This window comes from Coenobita brevimanus, chromosome 54 (assembly GCF_032717465.1).
Source record: "Coenobita brevimanus isolate Jiangsu-jjx chromosome 54, ASM3271746v2, whole genome shotgun sequence".
In the NCBI taxonomy this organism is placed as follows: Eukaryota; Metazoa; Arthropoda; class Malacostraca; order Decapoda; family Coenobitidae; genus Coenobita; species Coenobita brevimanus.
The window spans coordinates 2,353,436-2,370,125 of NC_137007.1; the positions used below are offsets into that span (position 1 = coordinate 2,353,436).

Consider the following 16,690-nt stretch of genomic DNA (forward strand, 5'->3'; position numbering starts at 1 on the left):
TTATTCACTTACCATCCAAGTTGCCAGAATTCCAGCTATATCTCTGAAGCCTAATCATCAAAATCTATAGCATGCACGACTCAACAGTCACCATTCACACAACAGAACTGTGTACAGTACAGGATACCAGTAGATAAAACATGCTATAACATAATATAAAATACTTTATACTGCACTGAGCAGATCTTACAAATCTGCAACATATATGAATCCTATTGGTTGACATTGCTTAACCCCGGTCTGTCTCACTAAGCAGATCTGTCAACCACAGATAAGCAACTGCTTCTGTGGGGCTGTTCTTCATCCATCATCCAATCCTACGTTGCCCCATGAGGAGCATAGGAGCCTGGGGCTAGGCAAGTTGGTCCTGACATTTAAGATGAGAGTGACCAGCCTCACTCATCCCTGAGTGGCAATACATAAGCAATAACCCCAACCACCCCTTGGATATAAACCTTCACCAGCTCAATCCTATTGGAGCGCCATAATTACCCACTAAACCGCCAGGCGCCATAATTTGGTCACATGGTTACCACTCAGGTGTACAGGAAACCATTCGACTTGTCACTCAGTGCTATGTCACCCACAGGTAGAAGGAAGAGGAAAGAATGAAGGACAGAAAGACAAAAGAGGGAGTGTAAAGTCACCTGTAGGCAGATGGACGTGGAGAGAATGAAGTAAAGAAAGACAGACGAGGAAGGAAGGAATGGAGGAAGGAGAGGAAACAACAGACACCCGAGAGCAGCACTACATCTAGTGAGTGAACAGGTACAACAAAGCACACACGCTGTGTTCGTATCCTGTCCCCCCTTCTGGCAAGCAGCATCTCACCAGGGTCAGACCAAGGTTCATCCCTCAGTGAAATACAGGAAAATGTGAGATTTGTCTTTCTGTGGCACCCCACAGCTGTTCCACTCTGGGTGCATTGTGCCAGCACATGATGGCTCCTCATCAATGCCAATCAAAATGGTAACTGCATTATATAACCCAAGTATTTCTTCAGTTTTAGCTTTATCTTTTACTTTACTTTAAAATCCCAGGGTCCCTTCTACATCAGCTTGAATGAACACTCATAATACTGTATTGCACACTGTATATCTTCTAGAATTCAAGTACTGCTGCTCCATAAATACTTCACTCTCTTTTACTGTACCTATTTAGTTCACTTTATAGCTGTTTCAGTCAAGATGTATGATTAAGACTTCAGTGTAGGAATACAATTTTTCAGAACTAAATCTTTAGTCAGTGGTTATGTATACTGTACTGTGGTTCATCCATCCATTCATCATCTAATCCTGTGTTGCCCCATGAGAAGCTTAGCAGCCCAGGGCTAGGCAAGTTGGTCCTGACATATAAGATGAAAGTGACCAGCCTCACTCATCCCTGAGTGGCTTTTATGTAAGCAATAATCCCCAACCACCCCTTGGATATGAACTGACACTTGCTCAATCCAGTTGGAGTGCCTTAATTACCCACTAAACCACCAGGTGCCCTAGTTTGGCTATATGGTTACCACCCAGTGTAGTAAATGGTTTCCTGGTGTACAGGAAACCATTTGGTTTGTCACTCAGTGTAGAGTCACCCACAGACAGAAGAGGAAAGAATGAAGGAAAGAACAACACAAGGGGATAGAAAAAAAGAAGGCAGGAAGAGAGGAAAGGGCAACCACTCAAGAGCAGCACTACAGTACATCGAGTGAGTGGATGGTGAGTGTCCCCACCTACCACAAATATATACAGTATACGTAAAGTAGAAGGTGGGGATGCCCACCATCTGCTCACATAATGTAGGCTGCTCTTGGGTGACTGCCCTTTCCTCTCTTCCTTCCTTCCTTCCTCTTCTGTCTTTCTTTCCTTCAGTCTTTCCTCTTTCTTCTGACTGTGGGTGACTCTACACTGTGTGAGAAGCCAAATGGTTTCCTGTACACCAGGAAACCATGTATCATGTTGAGTGGTAACCATATAACTGGTGGTTTAGTGGGTAATTAAGGCACTCCAATTGGACTGAGCCTGGAAGGTCTATCTCCATGGAATGGTTGGGGTTTATTCCTCACATAATGCCACTAAGGGATTCAGGGATGAGTGAGACTGGTCACTCTGAACTTAAATGTCAGGACCAACTTACCTAGCCCCAGGCTCCTATGCTCCTCATGGTGCAACACAGGATTGGATGATGGAGGGATCGATATACTGCATGTATGTATATATATATATATATCCATCAAGCAAGACCTTATTAAGATAATACAAAGAAGGTCAATGAATGGATGAAGGTCAAGTTGAAGGTAATGGATAAGGTGGAGATATGTGATTGAGAGAGATCTGAGAGATGTTGGGCTCATGGAGGGTGATACTATGGAGAGTTATGAGGAAGGTCCAATATAGGAGCCAACACCTAGCAATAAGGAATGGTTACTGAAGAAGATTTCTAACCCCACCTCTACAAATGGCTTCTTTGAAGTTATCAAAATCACCTGGAGGTGGCATGGATAAACTAAACTGCTACATCATTAGATTGAAAGTGTTATGTCATTCAACATTATTATACAGTATATATCTCATTAAAACGAGGTTGTATGTTTAACAGTGTGACAGTGTAAAGTAGTTACAAAAGGAACATACACTGAAAACCCTTGCATTCCACACTGGCTTTGATGGAGTCAGTCAGTACTCTACATTCCACCGTCAATATTAAATCATTAACATTCGCCCTCCATACATCCGACTTACTGGCTCATGAATATACTGTACCAGATTAATTACCAATACTTTTGAAATTCATTATCAAATCAAGGCAATAAATCATTAGATGGGGACACTTACCATCCATTCACTTGATGTAGTGCTATGTTTAGGTGCTCTGACACTGAATGACAAACAAATTGGTTTCCTGTAAAACCAGAAACCATTTACATCATGGCCATATAGCCAACAAATGGATGCCTGGTGGTCTAGAGGGTTCAGACATTCAAACTGGAGATGGCCCACAAAGGAGTCAGTCAGAGATGGTTGTCAGAGACTGTGGTGGTATAATGCACCTCAAGGGTAGGCAACTGATCATTCTCACCTTAAATGTCTGGAATAAGGAGCCTATTTCCAGGTCCCCATGCTACTGACACAGCCATAAAGAACTGGATTATGGATGTATGAATAAATCACCGTCTTTAACACAATAAATGCTATACAGTATAAGAATGAATACCCAGCATAAAAAATGTGTCACCATAACTGTAAGTCAGGAAGCACCAGATTATCAACAACGCATATGGTTCGTTTACCTTAACTTGGCGGACATTTTCATTCTTCTGTATATTACTTCCTGGAGCTCAGTGGAAGAATAAGACAATACTACAGCTCTACATCCTTTCCACAGCACTTCTTTGCAACTAGCACCATATTCTAACATTATTTTCCTGCTATAACTCATCATCCAAGATGGAAGAATGGCAATTTTAGGCCAAGTTAAAGTGAACATAGTATAGTACAATAATTACATGTGAAATTCTGCTGCACCAACCTACAGGGTGCTTTAAAAAATGTTAACTCTTATATGGATGTTATCTTAATATCCTACTTTTCTTTGCAGTTGACTAAAATGGTAATGTGACCAGATCAAAGAAGAAAAATGGAGGCTGTCTGACTCCTTGACATACATCTGTTATCCTGATCGGCTGTACTGCAGTGTCAGTAGTTCCATTACAGATGTTATTCTTATGTAAGTGTTAATATTTTTTGAAGCACCCTGTAGATGTGCTACACCATGTCAATATTATATACAGCCTCTCCCACCCCCATTTTTTAAGGCTTTTTTCCTGTTATATCCATTAAGTATTAATCTCTTCAATCCAGGTGACATCCTTTCATGTTATACTTGCCATCTCCTGATTATATCATTCAACTGAGGACTGACTTTATGACCAGGAGGGGTGACATATAGCCTGAATAAACCCTAACAGTATAAGAGGCCATTCCTAATCTGAACAAAATTGCCTGGAAGTATAAAAAATAAGCCAATAAACTCATATCACTGGATTGAAGGAGTAACATAACAGTTGCTAAGTCATGTTTCATTCCTATCTATAAACTTGATTTGTCAGTTTCTCCGAAATAATACTAGTACATAATACACTATAGTCGCAGCGCGCCACTCTGATGTTGTTATCATGCCCTGGCAACCTACCATTTAAAAGTGCATCTGATTTCGTGTATAATATGAGAAGCATGTGATTCGTGTATAATATGTTTGTGTATAATAACATTCATGTATAATATATTCATGCATAATAATATGATTTGTGTATAATATGATATGAAATCAGACGCACTTTTGAATGGCAGGTTGCCAGGGTACAATAATGACAACCTCAGAGTCGTGCACCACGACTATAGCAAGTTGTGATAATTTAGAAATCATCCCTTATTTAAAACAAGGACTGCTTGTATCGTCCTATCAACCCCCTACAACCTGAAGGCATATTTTTCTTTCTCTTCTTGCTTCCCTCAGACAATCTAATTCATCTTTGGAAAGCTAATCAAGTTGGAGAGGTGACATATTGTATAGCCTTAATTAACCCCTTCACACCTAGAGATCCTTCCTACACTCAATAAAAAATTGTCTGGTGGAAGCAATTTGAAAGGGAAAAAAAAAGTATCACCTGATTGGATAGACTAAGTATTTTCCAATACATCTGTGACAAATGTACTCAGTGTTATCATCACACTACCCTAAGGCTGTCATTTAATGGAATTAGGCTACATATCAATATTTCATACTTAAATGTTTTCACTATGTCTAGAAGTTTCAGTTTTCAGCTTTAACAGAATACTGTATTGATCCAAGTCACAGTCTTTAGAACAAGACATATACAGTAAATCCCTGTGCTTTGGGATCTCGCTGTTTTCAGCATTACAAAGCTTCTACACAAGAAAGATCATCTGGACATGTTATTCTTGCTTCCAGTAAACATTCACTCAATCATTCATTCATCATCTAATCCAGTGTTGCCCCACGAGAAGCGTAGGAGCCTGGGGCTAGGCAAGTTGGTCCTGACATTTCAGATGAGAGTGACCAACCTCATTCATCCTTGAGTGGCATTACATGAGCAATAAAACCCAACCACCCCTTGGATATAAACCTGCACCGACTCAATCTGATTGCAGCGCCTTAATTGCCCGCTAAACCCCCAGGTGCCATAATCAATATATTTTAAAACGGGTAAAATTTATCCTGACCAAAAACATTCCCTGGATACTGTACGTGAGGAATAACGTGGCAGTCAACATGTAAAGTATGTTATTCATCTCAAGCCCTGTGATTCTGTTCAGCCTGTGGCATAAATGTTTTAGTATGACAAAGATCTCCAACACATTTCAGCTCAACTGATGGCCATGTGCAATCTGACTGTAGCGTCAATTTACACAGTAACCATGAAACTTATTCCCATCTCATAATTATGGTTTATTGTATAAAATTTTGTGCCACCACAATTTAATATCAATGGTGTGGAAATGGCCCAGTTCTCTCAAATGAATGCATACCAACTACAGGCCTGCACAACATTTGCTGCATTGTAATAAATATCCACTGCACTCTGCTACTGAGGAGAGAGGGAAGAAAACGTGAGTGAACTAACAACTCTCATGATAAATATGAGGGGAAAACAGACTGGAGTGAGCACAGTCAATGAAACACTAAATTAATCCCTGTTGTATAATGATAGTAAAATAGTGCTGCAACTGCGAGGAGTTAAATGGAGCTGGAGCAAGGACCATAGTATCAAAGCAGCAAAGTTGAGATAAAAAAAAAAAAAAAACATAATGTCACCTGGGTTTCTTTGTAAGGAAAAGGAAAAAAGTGTTTCTCAGGCACATAAGCAGGAAGTCATTCTAGGTTAAGTGGGGAGGAATATTTTCCTGTTCCCTTCATTACTGGTCTTGGAATTTTTTTCCCCCCTTGAATTCTTTCTCTTTAATATTTTCGTTATAGTCTGGCATTTTATAATATGCTGCGTTCTTTCCTCAAAACTTCTCATGATTGGAAGGGTAGCTAAATTGTCTGAATTTAGAATAACTGTGCTTATCAGTGAGAGTTAAGTGGGTCAGTATACTATAATGGCATATATGATACTGTCTGTACAGCTATTGAGGTAGTATATAAAGTATGCCTTTAATATTTTCTTGTTCTTACCATCATGTCCTCTCACAACCATCCGATACCATATGAATATAAGGTGTAATTGTATTGTGTTCTTTCTTATCCAGTAATTTCCTTACCCTTTCTTGACATCATGCATGTCAGTAATACATTACAGCAAAAGCTTAACATATTCAAGGTTGCACCTTGTACTTCCAGAGAATTCCAGAAGTGCCTGGTACATCCAAGCAACAGTACTTCCATAAAAAATGGCACGTCCAGAAGAGATCTTTCCATGATCAGTCCAAAACACAGGGATTTACCATGTTCATCTGAGCAATCACTCATGTAAAAATTAATTCATTAGTCAATCAGATCTTAAGCATATTCAGAAAAGCTAAACTACTTGTAAGAAACTGGCAGGAGAAAATGCAAGTCAGAACAGTAGTGTAGTATAACACCTTAGCTGTCGGAATTGGAGTAGCGGTGGAGAAGTTGAGTGTGGCAGGTGTCACAGACTCTGACAGGGCGGGCAGAGGAGGGGAGTGGCATGGTGTTGTCACTGCAGCCATGACAGAAGATGTTACCACAGTGCCGACAGTGGTGTCGTCGCCGAGATATGCTAAATTCCTTCTCACACAACCGGCAGTGGGTGGCTTCACGATCTGGTGCCCAGTGAGCCTCGCGCAGGGACTTGCTTACATCACGCATGTCTGCCATCTTCAGCTTGGACTCGGACAAGTGTGCTCCAAGCTCCTCTAGGGTTCTCTCCTGATTTTCTACTGTGGTAATAAGTTGCACATGTGCTCCTTTCAAGATCTCATGTTCCTGCACAACAAGGAAAAGGGTGAATATTACACTCTACCACAATATCATACTACAAACAATGTCAACTTAGGATGATGATCAGTACACTGTTAATGCTAACTTTTAACACAGCATGGTACTAGTTTAACATTAAATTAAAAAGAGATAAGATACTGACAACAAGTTAATGCAAACTGTGAAATACCTCCTGTAATTTTAAGAGCTCTGAGATTTGCTGCTGGAGTTCTGCCTTGGCTTCACTTTCCCTTACTACTGTTTCCTGCAAGGACTGCCGCCACTCCCTCTCAATCTTCAAATCAGTCTCTATGTTTGATGTGTGTAGCTCTTTATCTGAAACCTGTAAATAATGATGTAAGAAGCATTAAAGAAACTGTTATCCTGATACAGCAACAAAGTATAGTCAGAGTTATAATGCAATTTCATCATCATTATAATCTTTTTTCCTACCTACAAATGAGGTTAGGTAGGACCCACAAAACAAGACAAAGCATGAAAGAGAAAGAATCAACAACTAGTCCTGTAAAATGGCCAAAATGTTCATTCACACCCCATTCAAGCCCCTAGAATCTTTGCTTCAATTCACAGATTTAACCAGGAGTACTTTATTTTTTTTTTCCTTACAATGCACTTTACATTATATACCTGCCAGAGTCAATCCATCATCTATCAAATTAAAAGAGTGGTGCCAAACCCTTGCAATGTGCTTCTGAAAATGTATAAAGCAAATTTTTCCTATGACTAAAACTGGGATTGGCAGAATTCAGAAACTGGCACAGGAAAGCATTAAAGTGGAACTACAGTACCAACAATGTTCCTGTTGAAATGGGACATACATTTACCCACTCATCATTCAAGCCTTCAAATTTCTCAGCTCTACCTCAAAGGCAACAATAAGATTTATAAAACTGTCACCCAAGCAACACTTTTTGGATAAAACCATTCTAATCATGGCTATTTAAAAAAAAAAAAAAAAAAACACACACATGCAACCACAGTTATGTTCCTAACTTCTATACCTCAATTTCTCATTCATTCAGTTACAACATCCTGTCATATTCTTGGTCTGCTACACCTTCTCCCAGCCTCAAAAATCACTTGCATATAGTATAACCTTTTCAACACCCTAATCAAATCAGTCCTTTCTTAAACAACTACAGTATACCATTGTCTAATACCTATTGGAACTGCTGTTAGTTTACCTGACCCATCATCTGACCAAAGCTCTGCATCGTCACAGAGGCTGACAATCAGCCTTCTATCCAGATGTGTGGTTAGTTATTACAGACCTTCGTAGTACCCCCTCGTTCATCCTCAACCACCAATTCCAAAAGTACATTGGATCACAGCAGGGTGGCACAATTACAAATTTACTGTGGGACTTTCTCAGCCCAACTTTGGCTCTAGAGTACTCATACAGCTGACCACTGCGATTCAGAAGGAACTAGAGTATACTGTAGTTGGGTCTCCATACCTGCATATTAGCTACTTGCAATTCTGCTGGTTCATAACAAATTTCAATATACTTCAGAGAAGTAATTTCTAATATGTGATGATGTTTTAGGGTACTGCAAAGGCTTTTTTAAGCAATCAATGCTAAATTATGACTGCAGAAGGCATCTTGTGGGACGTCATTTGCTTGCGGATTTTTGCTATTCGCTTGTAAGAGTGTAATGTATCCCCTGAGAAAATGGAAGTGCAACTGTGGGGCCAATCTCCTTTACTACTTGGATAACTGGTAGGGCTGATCTTCATTGCCCTCATCAAGGGGTTACCAATAAGGGCTAGAATTTAAACTGCCTTATTACTGTACTATGAAGGTTGTTGAAGTTTGAACCAGTGTCTTGCCAAATTGCTGGCACATCCATGTGTTATGTTACAAAGTGAAGACTATCCCTTGCACCTTGATGAGCCTAGAGTTGTTCATATATTTTTTTTTCTGATCAATCTTTTTTCTATACAGATCCCAAATTATACATTGCCATTATCCATGAGGCAACTAACTTCCACTGAATCCTTTAAGGGTAGTTCAGAGCCTCTTTTCAAGAGGGGGAGAGATGTTGTGATGGACTTCTGTTGATAAGGCTTGTATAGAATATGAAGTATATCACAGTTCTTGACTGCAAGTGTGAATGCGTGTAGAGCACTAGTGAATTTCTTATGAAGAACTGGCACTTTTGAGAAACAAAAGACCAGATTATTACAAATATAATTATTTCTTTAGTTACCATACATGCACCTCCTTACAATGCCCATGAACATCAATTGAATTAACTCAAAATGACTCTGCAGAAGCAAACACTTGTAATGGGGTCTTTAAAAAAAAAAAAAAAAAAAAAAAACAGGGATCCTCTCTTTGGCTCAGTAGTAACATGTGCGCGTATCAAGTGCGAGGGCCTGAGATCGAATCTCAGCCAGGACAGTGTGATTAATTTGTTTAGTTTCAGATCAGTTATTATGCTGATTGGCAGCGGTGGGGGATGTGAGGCGGGACTTGGAAGGCAATGATGTTGTTGGTTAGCTGACAGCATCCTAGCTCTTACATCTCAGGGATGAGCTGTTCGGTGTGGTCTGTGTCCCCAATGGTAGCCTCCGATGCTATGCTACCGTATGTTTGAAACTGACCAAATTAATCACCAAGGGGAGAAAAGAGTGATGTACTGGAGTCTTAAAAAAAAAAAAAAGGCCCACATTGCTATGAAGCACAGCAGGGATCCTCTCTTTGTCTCAGTGGTAATGTGCATACATGACAAGCGCGAGGGCCTGTGATCAAATCTCGGCCAGAACAGTGTGATTAATTTGTTACGTTTCATTTCGGTCATCACACACTAACAAAGGAAACCTTTCATGCTAGGAGTTTATAAAGATCTTGTATGGATCATATCTGCTGTTTCCCACCAATGTCTCATAGATCAAGGGTTTCTCAGGCTGGCTACATAGCTCACTGACTTATGAGACTGAATGTGTTTCTTGACCGGGTGTCCCCTTAGATGACTTTTCTCCAATGGCTGGGATCAACAGCAGCCCCAGTATTACCCAGCTAGCATCAGACTTCAGTCAGTGACTCAGTATCAAATGATCTGGTTTCATTTCCAATCCTACATTAGAAAACATAATATTTCTGATATCACAGAGGGTGGCAATGTGAAATATTGGTACCACATCATCCATTTAACAAGAAATACCAGGCAGTCTCTACAATCACATCCTACTCATGCTCAGCTCTATGCACAATGCTTTGATCTACATGCACAACACAACACAGCACTGATGAGGCCTCTTCCTCCCTTAACTGTCATCCTATCATACATGGGTGCCTACAACCCTCCATCTGAACCTGCCACTCATTTAGGTCCAGCTTTTTTATATCCCACTATTCACCACAGCAAAACTTTAAAGCACTGAAGTTAATGCACTGCATATATGGACACTAACCTTATCACTGAGCTTCTTAGCTGTTTCCTTGGCAGCATCTTTCTGTATCACACACTCCTCATACCTGGTGGTTGAAACTTAAGGTATAAAACTTAAATTATACACTACATAAGTGAATGGAAAAGGAAAGAGTAAACAAACAAACAAAAAAAAAATCTAAAATTTAGAGAGGTGTAAATTAGGTTAATAATTACGGGAACACTGAATGACAAAAACTATGCGCCCAAGGACACCTCTGAGCACAGAATGTATTGCATATTAGATAAACAAAACTTGACAAACCAAACAAGGGAAAGAGGCAACCAAACATATGAGAAAATACTGACTTTGGGAGTGATAATGAAACTGCACCAGGGTATGGCTTCATTTATTGGCAATAACTGGTTGAGGTGGTACATGCGGGGTCTACGGTTAAATACTACACCATTGTCACATACAAACAAGGTGTGGGCATAACTTCAGCAGCAATGTGTTCATTTTATCAGCACAAATAAGATGGTACATGTGATCACGGCTGCCTCAGCTGATAATGTAAAGACACTTGGCTGAAGGTTTGCCAATTTTTGTTTATCTAGTACAGTAAAGCATTCCTACTCTTCCAATCAAACCTTTCTGGCTAAATGTGTTACATACAAAAATCTACAACTGACTGACATTTCTTATGAAAGACAACAATGGCTACGTGAATAAGCATAATTTAATTACAGTACTGGAGTCTCTTCACTTTACACCATGTAATGATTGTAATCAAAAGTAGCATTAAACAATTTTATAATTCAATATACACTGGATATTAAAGCACCTCATACATAATATTAAATACTGCAAAACTGTAGGGTAGAGTTGAAGCTAGGAAGGAGAACCATAGCACATAAATCACTTAATAAGCAACAGCAAAAAATGAGACCAGTTCCCATTCTCATCATGACATCAGATGAGTAAACCCAAGGTGAGGTTTCCTAATCACAACTTTTCCACAGCCCTATTCTGAAGTTCACACATGCTGACTGACTTTCCCACCCCTACTTTCTCCTCCCCTCCCTCTCCCTCAGCCTCCTCCACCTCACTCTGCGTTGGGGGCTCATAGTATGACTTGGACCGAGCTCTCAGTGGAGGTTCGCTAGGAGACTGGGGTCCCTGGAATACATACTGTGACTTCAAATTGCGCATTGTCTCTGCCATTTCTGCTGCCTTGCTCTCCAAGCGACCGATGAGTTCGGTTTTCTCTTTTAATGAGCTCTCGCACTCCTGAAAAATATACAGTATAGGATACCAAAAAGCATTCCCACTAGAATATACTTGCTTCTTATATAACCACCAATCTTTCCTTCCTCTGTCATATCCACAAACATGGAGATTGAGGGAATGGTGCAATTACTGTGCACAAATATTAAAGCTACTTACAAATAATATAGATCCTATTCTATACTACAAAATGGACTAAGATATGATGATCCAATCAATTTATCCTCTACACAAAGTTACTGCACGTTACTTTAAATACAGTGGTTGTTCAGCAAAGTAACATAATACACTTAGTTTTGTCTGTACCAGCTGCAGTGTGAGGAAGCATTGTTGGTGCCACAGACATGGCTGTACATACAACTTTATAAGAAAATCAGAGACAATAAGGTTAAGGTAGGGTGTAAGGACTGAGAGCAAAGTACAAGAAGGGTGCTTTGTAAGACAATACGTAGACAACATCTTATGAATAAGTCAACACATACTGCAGTAGTTGATTTGCAAACTGTACATCAAAACCTATACACTAAATTCTTTACATCAACTCTTCTTGTCAACACAGTTAAAAAAAACACATTAAACATACTTCTTCACAGGCATGCAACAAGATCAGAGAGGAGAAAAATGTTAAGAAAAACCACTTCACATCTCTCTGTTAAGTAATGTCAGAAATCTATATTCAAGAACTATGACTACTTTCTGCCACTTTAAATATCCTAAAAAACCTCACCCACATCCACATGGTCTCCATACCAAAATGTTATCTTATCATTTATTTACATAGCCTCTCACACTTGGCCAGGGGGACTTGATGAAGACGTTTGTTTACTTTGGGGGATGCTAACGGGTTCAGAGCAATTTTTAAGGTTTATGAGCATGCTACTGATTTTTGAGGTTTTCTCCTGCAGCCGCTCCACCAAAATGCCCTTCTCGAAAATTTCCTGTTCACACTCCTAGAGAATAGAGAAGGTAGTGCATTAGTAAAGGAGCAACAAAAGGAAGAACACAGTGACTTGGGAGCCCATAGTTTTTGGTAATACTGACCATAATTCCTTGGAAAACATTAGACTTCATACATGTCATCTGTGAACTACATTATTTGAAACTCAATGCATCTGTGTGACTAAGAAAGACTTCTGAACCAAAAACTTGGGCCATATTAGCATAAGCAAGCTTACCTACACATCATGCAATATGTCACCACTGTCAAGCACTGGAATTTTGATCACAGTTGTTAATGCTGTGGGGACAGGCTTAGCTGGACATGAATCCAGTGGACTGCATGCAGAAGTTGCTTTTTTTCTCCAGTCCACTATTCTCTTTTGGGGGGAAGGGAGGGAGCTAAGGGAGATCTGTATAATAATCAAAGTAATCAGATGTAATAATGCAAAGTTCTTAAATTTCATATCACTGGGAGAAGCTTGTCTAAGGGAAAGGGCAGCAAATAAGAATAGTCTGACAGTAGTGACTAATTCTGCTAAATCATGTAACACTGCCAACTGAGTCAGATAATGTATTACAATATTACATGTGAGGAAATAAGAGAAACATACAGACAGTGAGCTCCTGAAATGTGGGAGTGTGCAGTGAATGCTGTACCCTAAATGAATCAGTATGACAATATCAGTCTATGACTACACATTATACTGGTGGTGAATGCCCTTTAGCAACAAAAGCATAATAAATCTTTGAAGAAAAATATTACATGTAACAAGGAATAAATTTAAGTAATCACACCCTAGAAATACTTTTAAAATGAAAAATCAAATTACCTGAGAAGAAACAATCACTGAACATGATACAGTACATGTATGATATAAAACACATAAATTTCTAGTTACAGTACTATGGACACACACACTGTATATACAGTAATGTGAATTATTTCTCCTTTATATAATTACATTTTGGAGGTATTTGAGGCAAAAAAAAAAAAAAAAAAAAAAAAAAAAAAAAAGGTACCATAAAGAAAAAAGTTAACTGGACAATAACAACAAAGGTTTATCATCATATAATTCCTTCCTCCTATTTCCTTTCAGTTACAGAAATACTAATCCCAGACAAATTTTACTTAGATTAGACAATATCCCTGTAGCAAAAGGGCTGGAATCAACTGTAATTAACCTCTTAATATTATTACGTCAGTTATAGTATATTCTTTGTACTGCCAAATGATACCAATAGGTCATTCATTTTAACTTGTCAGAGGTTTTTGTTCATTTGCAATCTATTTCCTGCAGCTCAATGGCAGAATATGACACTAAGGTTCTACTCTATTAAAACTGCACTTTTCCATGATTAGCACCATACCCAGCACTCAGTATTTTTTGTTATAGTTCAGCACTCAAGATGAAAAGATGACAGTCATGCTTGGTTACAATGAACAAACTATACGCTGGTATCCATCTCCTGTGGTGAATATCAAATTTAGTGTATGACAGGTATTTGAAGCCCTCTCACATGACTTCAGAAACGGACTCCCGTGGGAGATGTTTTATGCTGATAATTTCGTGTTGATTGCAAAGAACGAAAGGGAGGTGGAGGAAAGGTTTAGGATGTGGAGAGATGGTATGGGGCACAAGGGCTTAAGGGTAAATGCAGATAAAACAAAGGTGATGATATCTAGGGTAGTAGTAGTAGTTGTTCCCTAGGCAGTCTGGCCGAACAGCCCCGAGTCCCTTAGGAAGGCCATGGCCGAGACTGGACTTTCCCACAGAGCTCTCAAAGAGTGTAGTTGTGTTGTTGGCATAGGTGATTGTGTGCAATGCAGTCTTCCATAATGTGCTTAATAGTATGGGGTGCTGTGTTGCATCCTGGACAGGCATCAGCGACGGAGTCATCCAGCCTCTTCTGGTAGCTTAAGAGGGCTGGACGGTGCCCACATCTCAGCCTGGCCAGGTGGACCCTGTCCTCACGAGGAAGATAGGATTCAGAAGGGTGGATGTCAGGAGGCCGTGCATGCAGCTGTGTGTTGTCTTTAAGTGACTGAATGGAGCGGCGAGTGATCTGAGTGTGGATATGCTTCTGGAAGCTGGTCTGAGGTGGGCGAGGGGGGAGAGATGACAGTATTTGTGTATGGTATTGTGTGCTGGGTGTTTTTTTGATGTTCCTTGGTGTGGGTGGATGTGCTGCCATGTACTGTAGTGGATGTTGTGGGTTTGTGGAGGCTGCAGCAAGAAACTGGGTGCCTCTCATGTCTAGGTGATCCTTGACCTTGAGGACTTTGGTTTCTTGATGTAGGTGGTCTGTGGGTGTAGTAGCCGTGCAGCCTGTGATTATTTTTAGGGCCTTGTTCTGTATGGTCTGTAGAGTGTTGTAGTGTGTTTTGGTCAGGTTAGAAGCCCAGGCAGGGCTTGCATAATTCATCACTGAACGTATGTATTGTTAATATACTGTGGTGGTGGTTTCTTTGTTGTGTCCGAATGTTGTATGGGCAAGTGACCTCAAAGCACTGAGTCTTGGTGTTATTTTATTTTTAATGTTTGTGATGTGTTGTTTGAATAACAATGATGTATTGTATGTTACACCAAGGATTTTGGGTGTGTGTGTGTGGTAGTGGAGTGTTGTTTATGGTGAGGTGTGGGATGTGACTGTGTTCTGCTGTCCAGTTTGTGAGAAGAGTAACTGTAGATTTGGCTGGGGCTATTTTGAGCCTGTTTGTGGTGAACTATTCGTGTAGTGTGTTGAGGTAAGGTTGAATGATGTGTGCAGCTGTGTTTGAGTTTTGGTGTGTACATGTGTTATTATCATCTGCATAGGAAGCTATGTGTATCTGTGGTGTGTGGGGTGTGAGTATGCCATGCATGTATAGATTAAAGAGTGTAGGGGACAAAACAGATCCTTGGGGGATGCCGTTTGTAAGTTTCTGATGTTAGAAGACTGACTGGCAAATGATATCTAGGGTTGGTGGCAGTACTGTCAAAGACGAGGGAGAGTGGCCATGTGCAGTTTGCCACAAGGATGTGGGAAGTAATTCCATCTTGTGCGGTGTTTGTGATAAATGGGTGCACAAGAGATGTACTGGTATCAGAGCTGGACTGCGAGATAATGCTGATTTTATGTGTACGGCATGTCAGGAAAAGCAGGTGGAGATTGTCAGGCGTGAAAGGATTGAACTTGCTGGTGAATCTCTTGAGTGTGTGGAAGAGTTTTGTTATTTGGGAGATATGTTGTGTGCTGGAGGTAGGGCTGGAGCTAGCTCTGTGGCTAGGGTGAGAAGTGGTTGGAAGAAGTTCAGGGAGCTCTTGCCTCTCCTGACATTGAGAGGACTCTCCCTACGTGCTAAGGGGTCTTTGTATGCATCATGTGTTAGGAGTGTAATGCTGTATGGTAGTGAGACCTGGGCAGTAAAGGAGGAGGATATTCGCCAGCTCAGACGTACAGAAATGACAATGATTAGGTGGATGTGCAGTGCGTCCCTGAGTGAAGGTCTGAGGGGGCTGGGTTTATGATGGAAGAGTTGAGAGGTAGGATGGGACTGGAGTGTATTGGTGTTGTGTTGAGGAGAGGTAGATTGAGATGGTTTGGACATGTGGAGAGGATGGGGGATGATAACTGGGTGAGGAAGGTGAGAATTGTTAATATTGGGGGTGGGGTTATGAAGGGTAGACCAAGAAAGACATGGGACAAGGTCATTAAGTGTGACCTCAGGGCTAAGGGACTGAACAGGGAGGCTGCAATGGATCGTGCAGCATGGAGAGCCGCCATTTGGTGAACAAGGCCGATGCATGCAAGCATGTTGGAGCCTTTAAAAAGGAAAACGAAAACGACAGGTCTGTTCCCTCCTGTGTTGTCCATCTGTGACACCTCTGATACTGTATGTAATTTCAGTACAGAAAAAAATGTGGCACTTGGTTTAGCTTCCTGTTCAAAAAAACATCAGCTGTTCCATGGCCAACCTCAATTTGGGAATTCCTCTGGAGGAAGCAAGGCATCATTTCATTTCATTTGATTTCATCTGATGAAATTACTAACTGGTGAAAAATAGTCATGCCTGATTTTCCATAATCAAGGATTCCAAAAGTCTTAAACTATTAGAGCTTTTTAACCCTGGCTC

General features: G+C 40.3%; 1 protein-coding gene across 1 annotated transcript in view; it reads right to left on the reverse strand.

Moving 5' to 3' along the window:
- Positions 1–6,594: 6,594 nt before the first annotated feature.
- LOC145401007 (RUN and FYVE domain-containing protein 2) overlaps positions 6,595–16,690 on the reverse strand; it is a 64,487-nt gene continuing 54,391 nt past the window's right edge. Inside the window, exons 9-12 of the mRNA XM_080273371.1 lie at positions 11,543–11,640; positions 10,393–10,456; positions 7,145–7,297; positions 6,595–6,960 (exon numbers count right to left, since the gene is read on the reverse strand). Coding sequence (XP_080129497.1) covers positions 6,595–6,960; positions 7,145–7,297; positions 10,393–10,456; positions 11,543–11,640 — 681 coding nt within the window. The remainder of the gene's footprint in view (positions 6,961–7,144; positions 7,298–10,392; positions 10,457–11,542; positions 11,641–16,690) is intronic.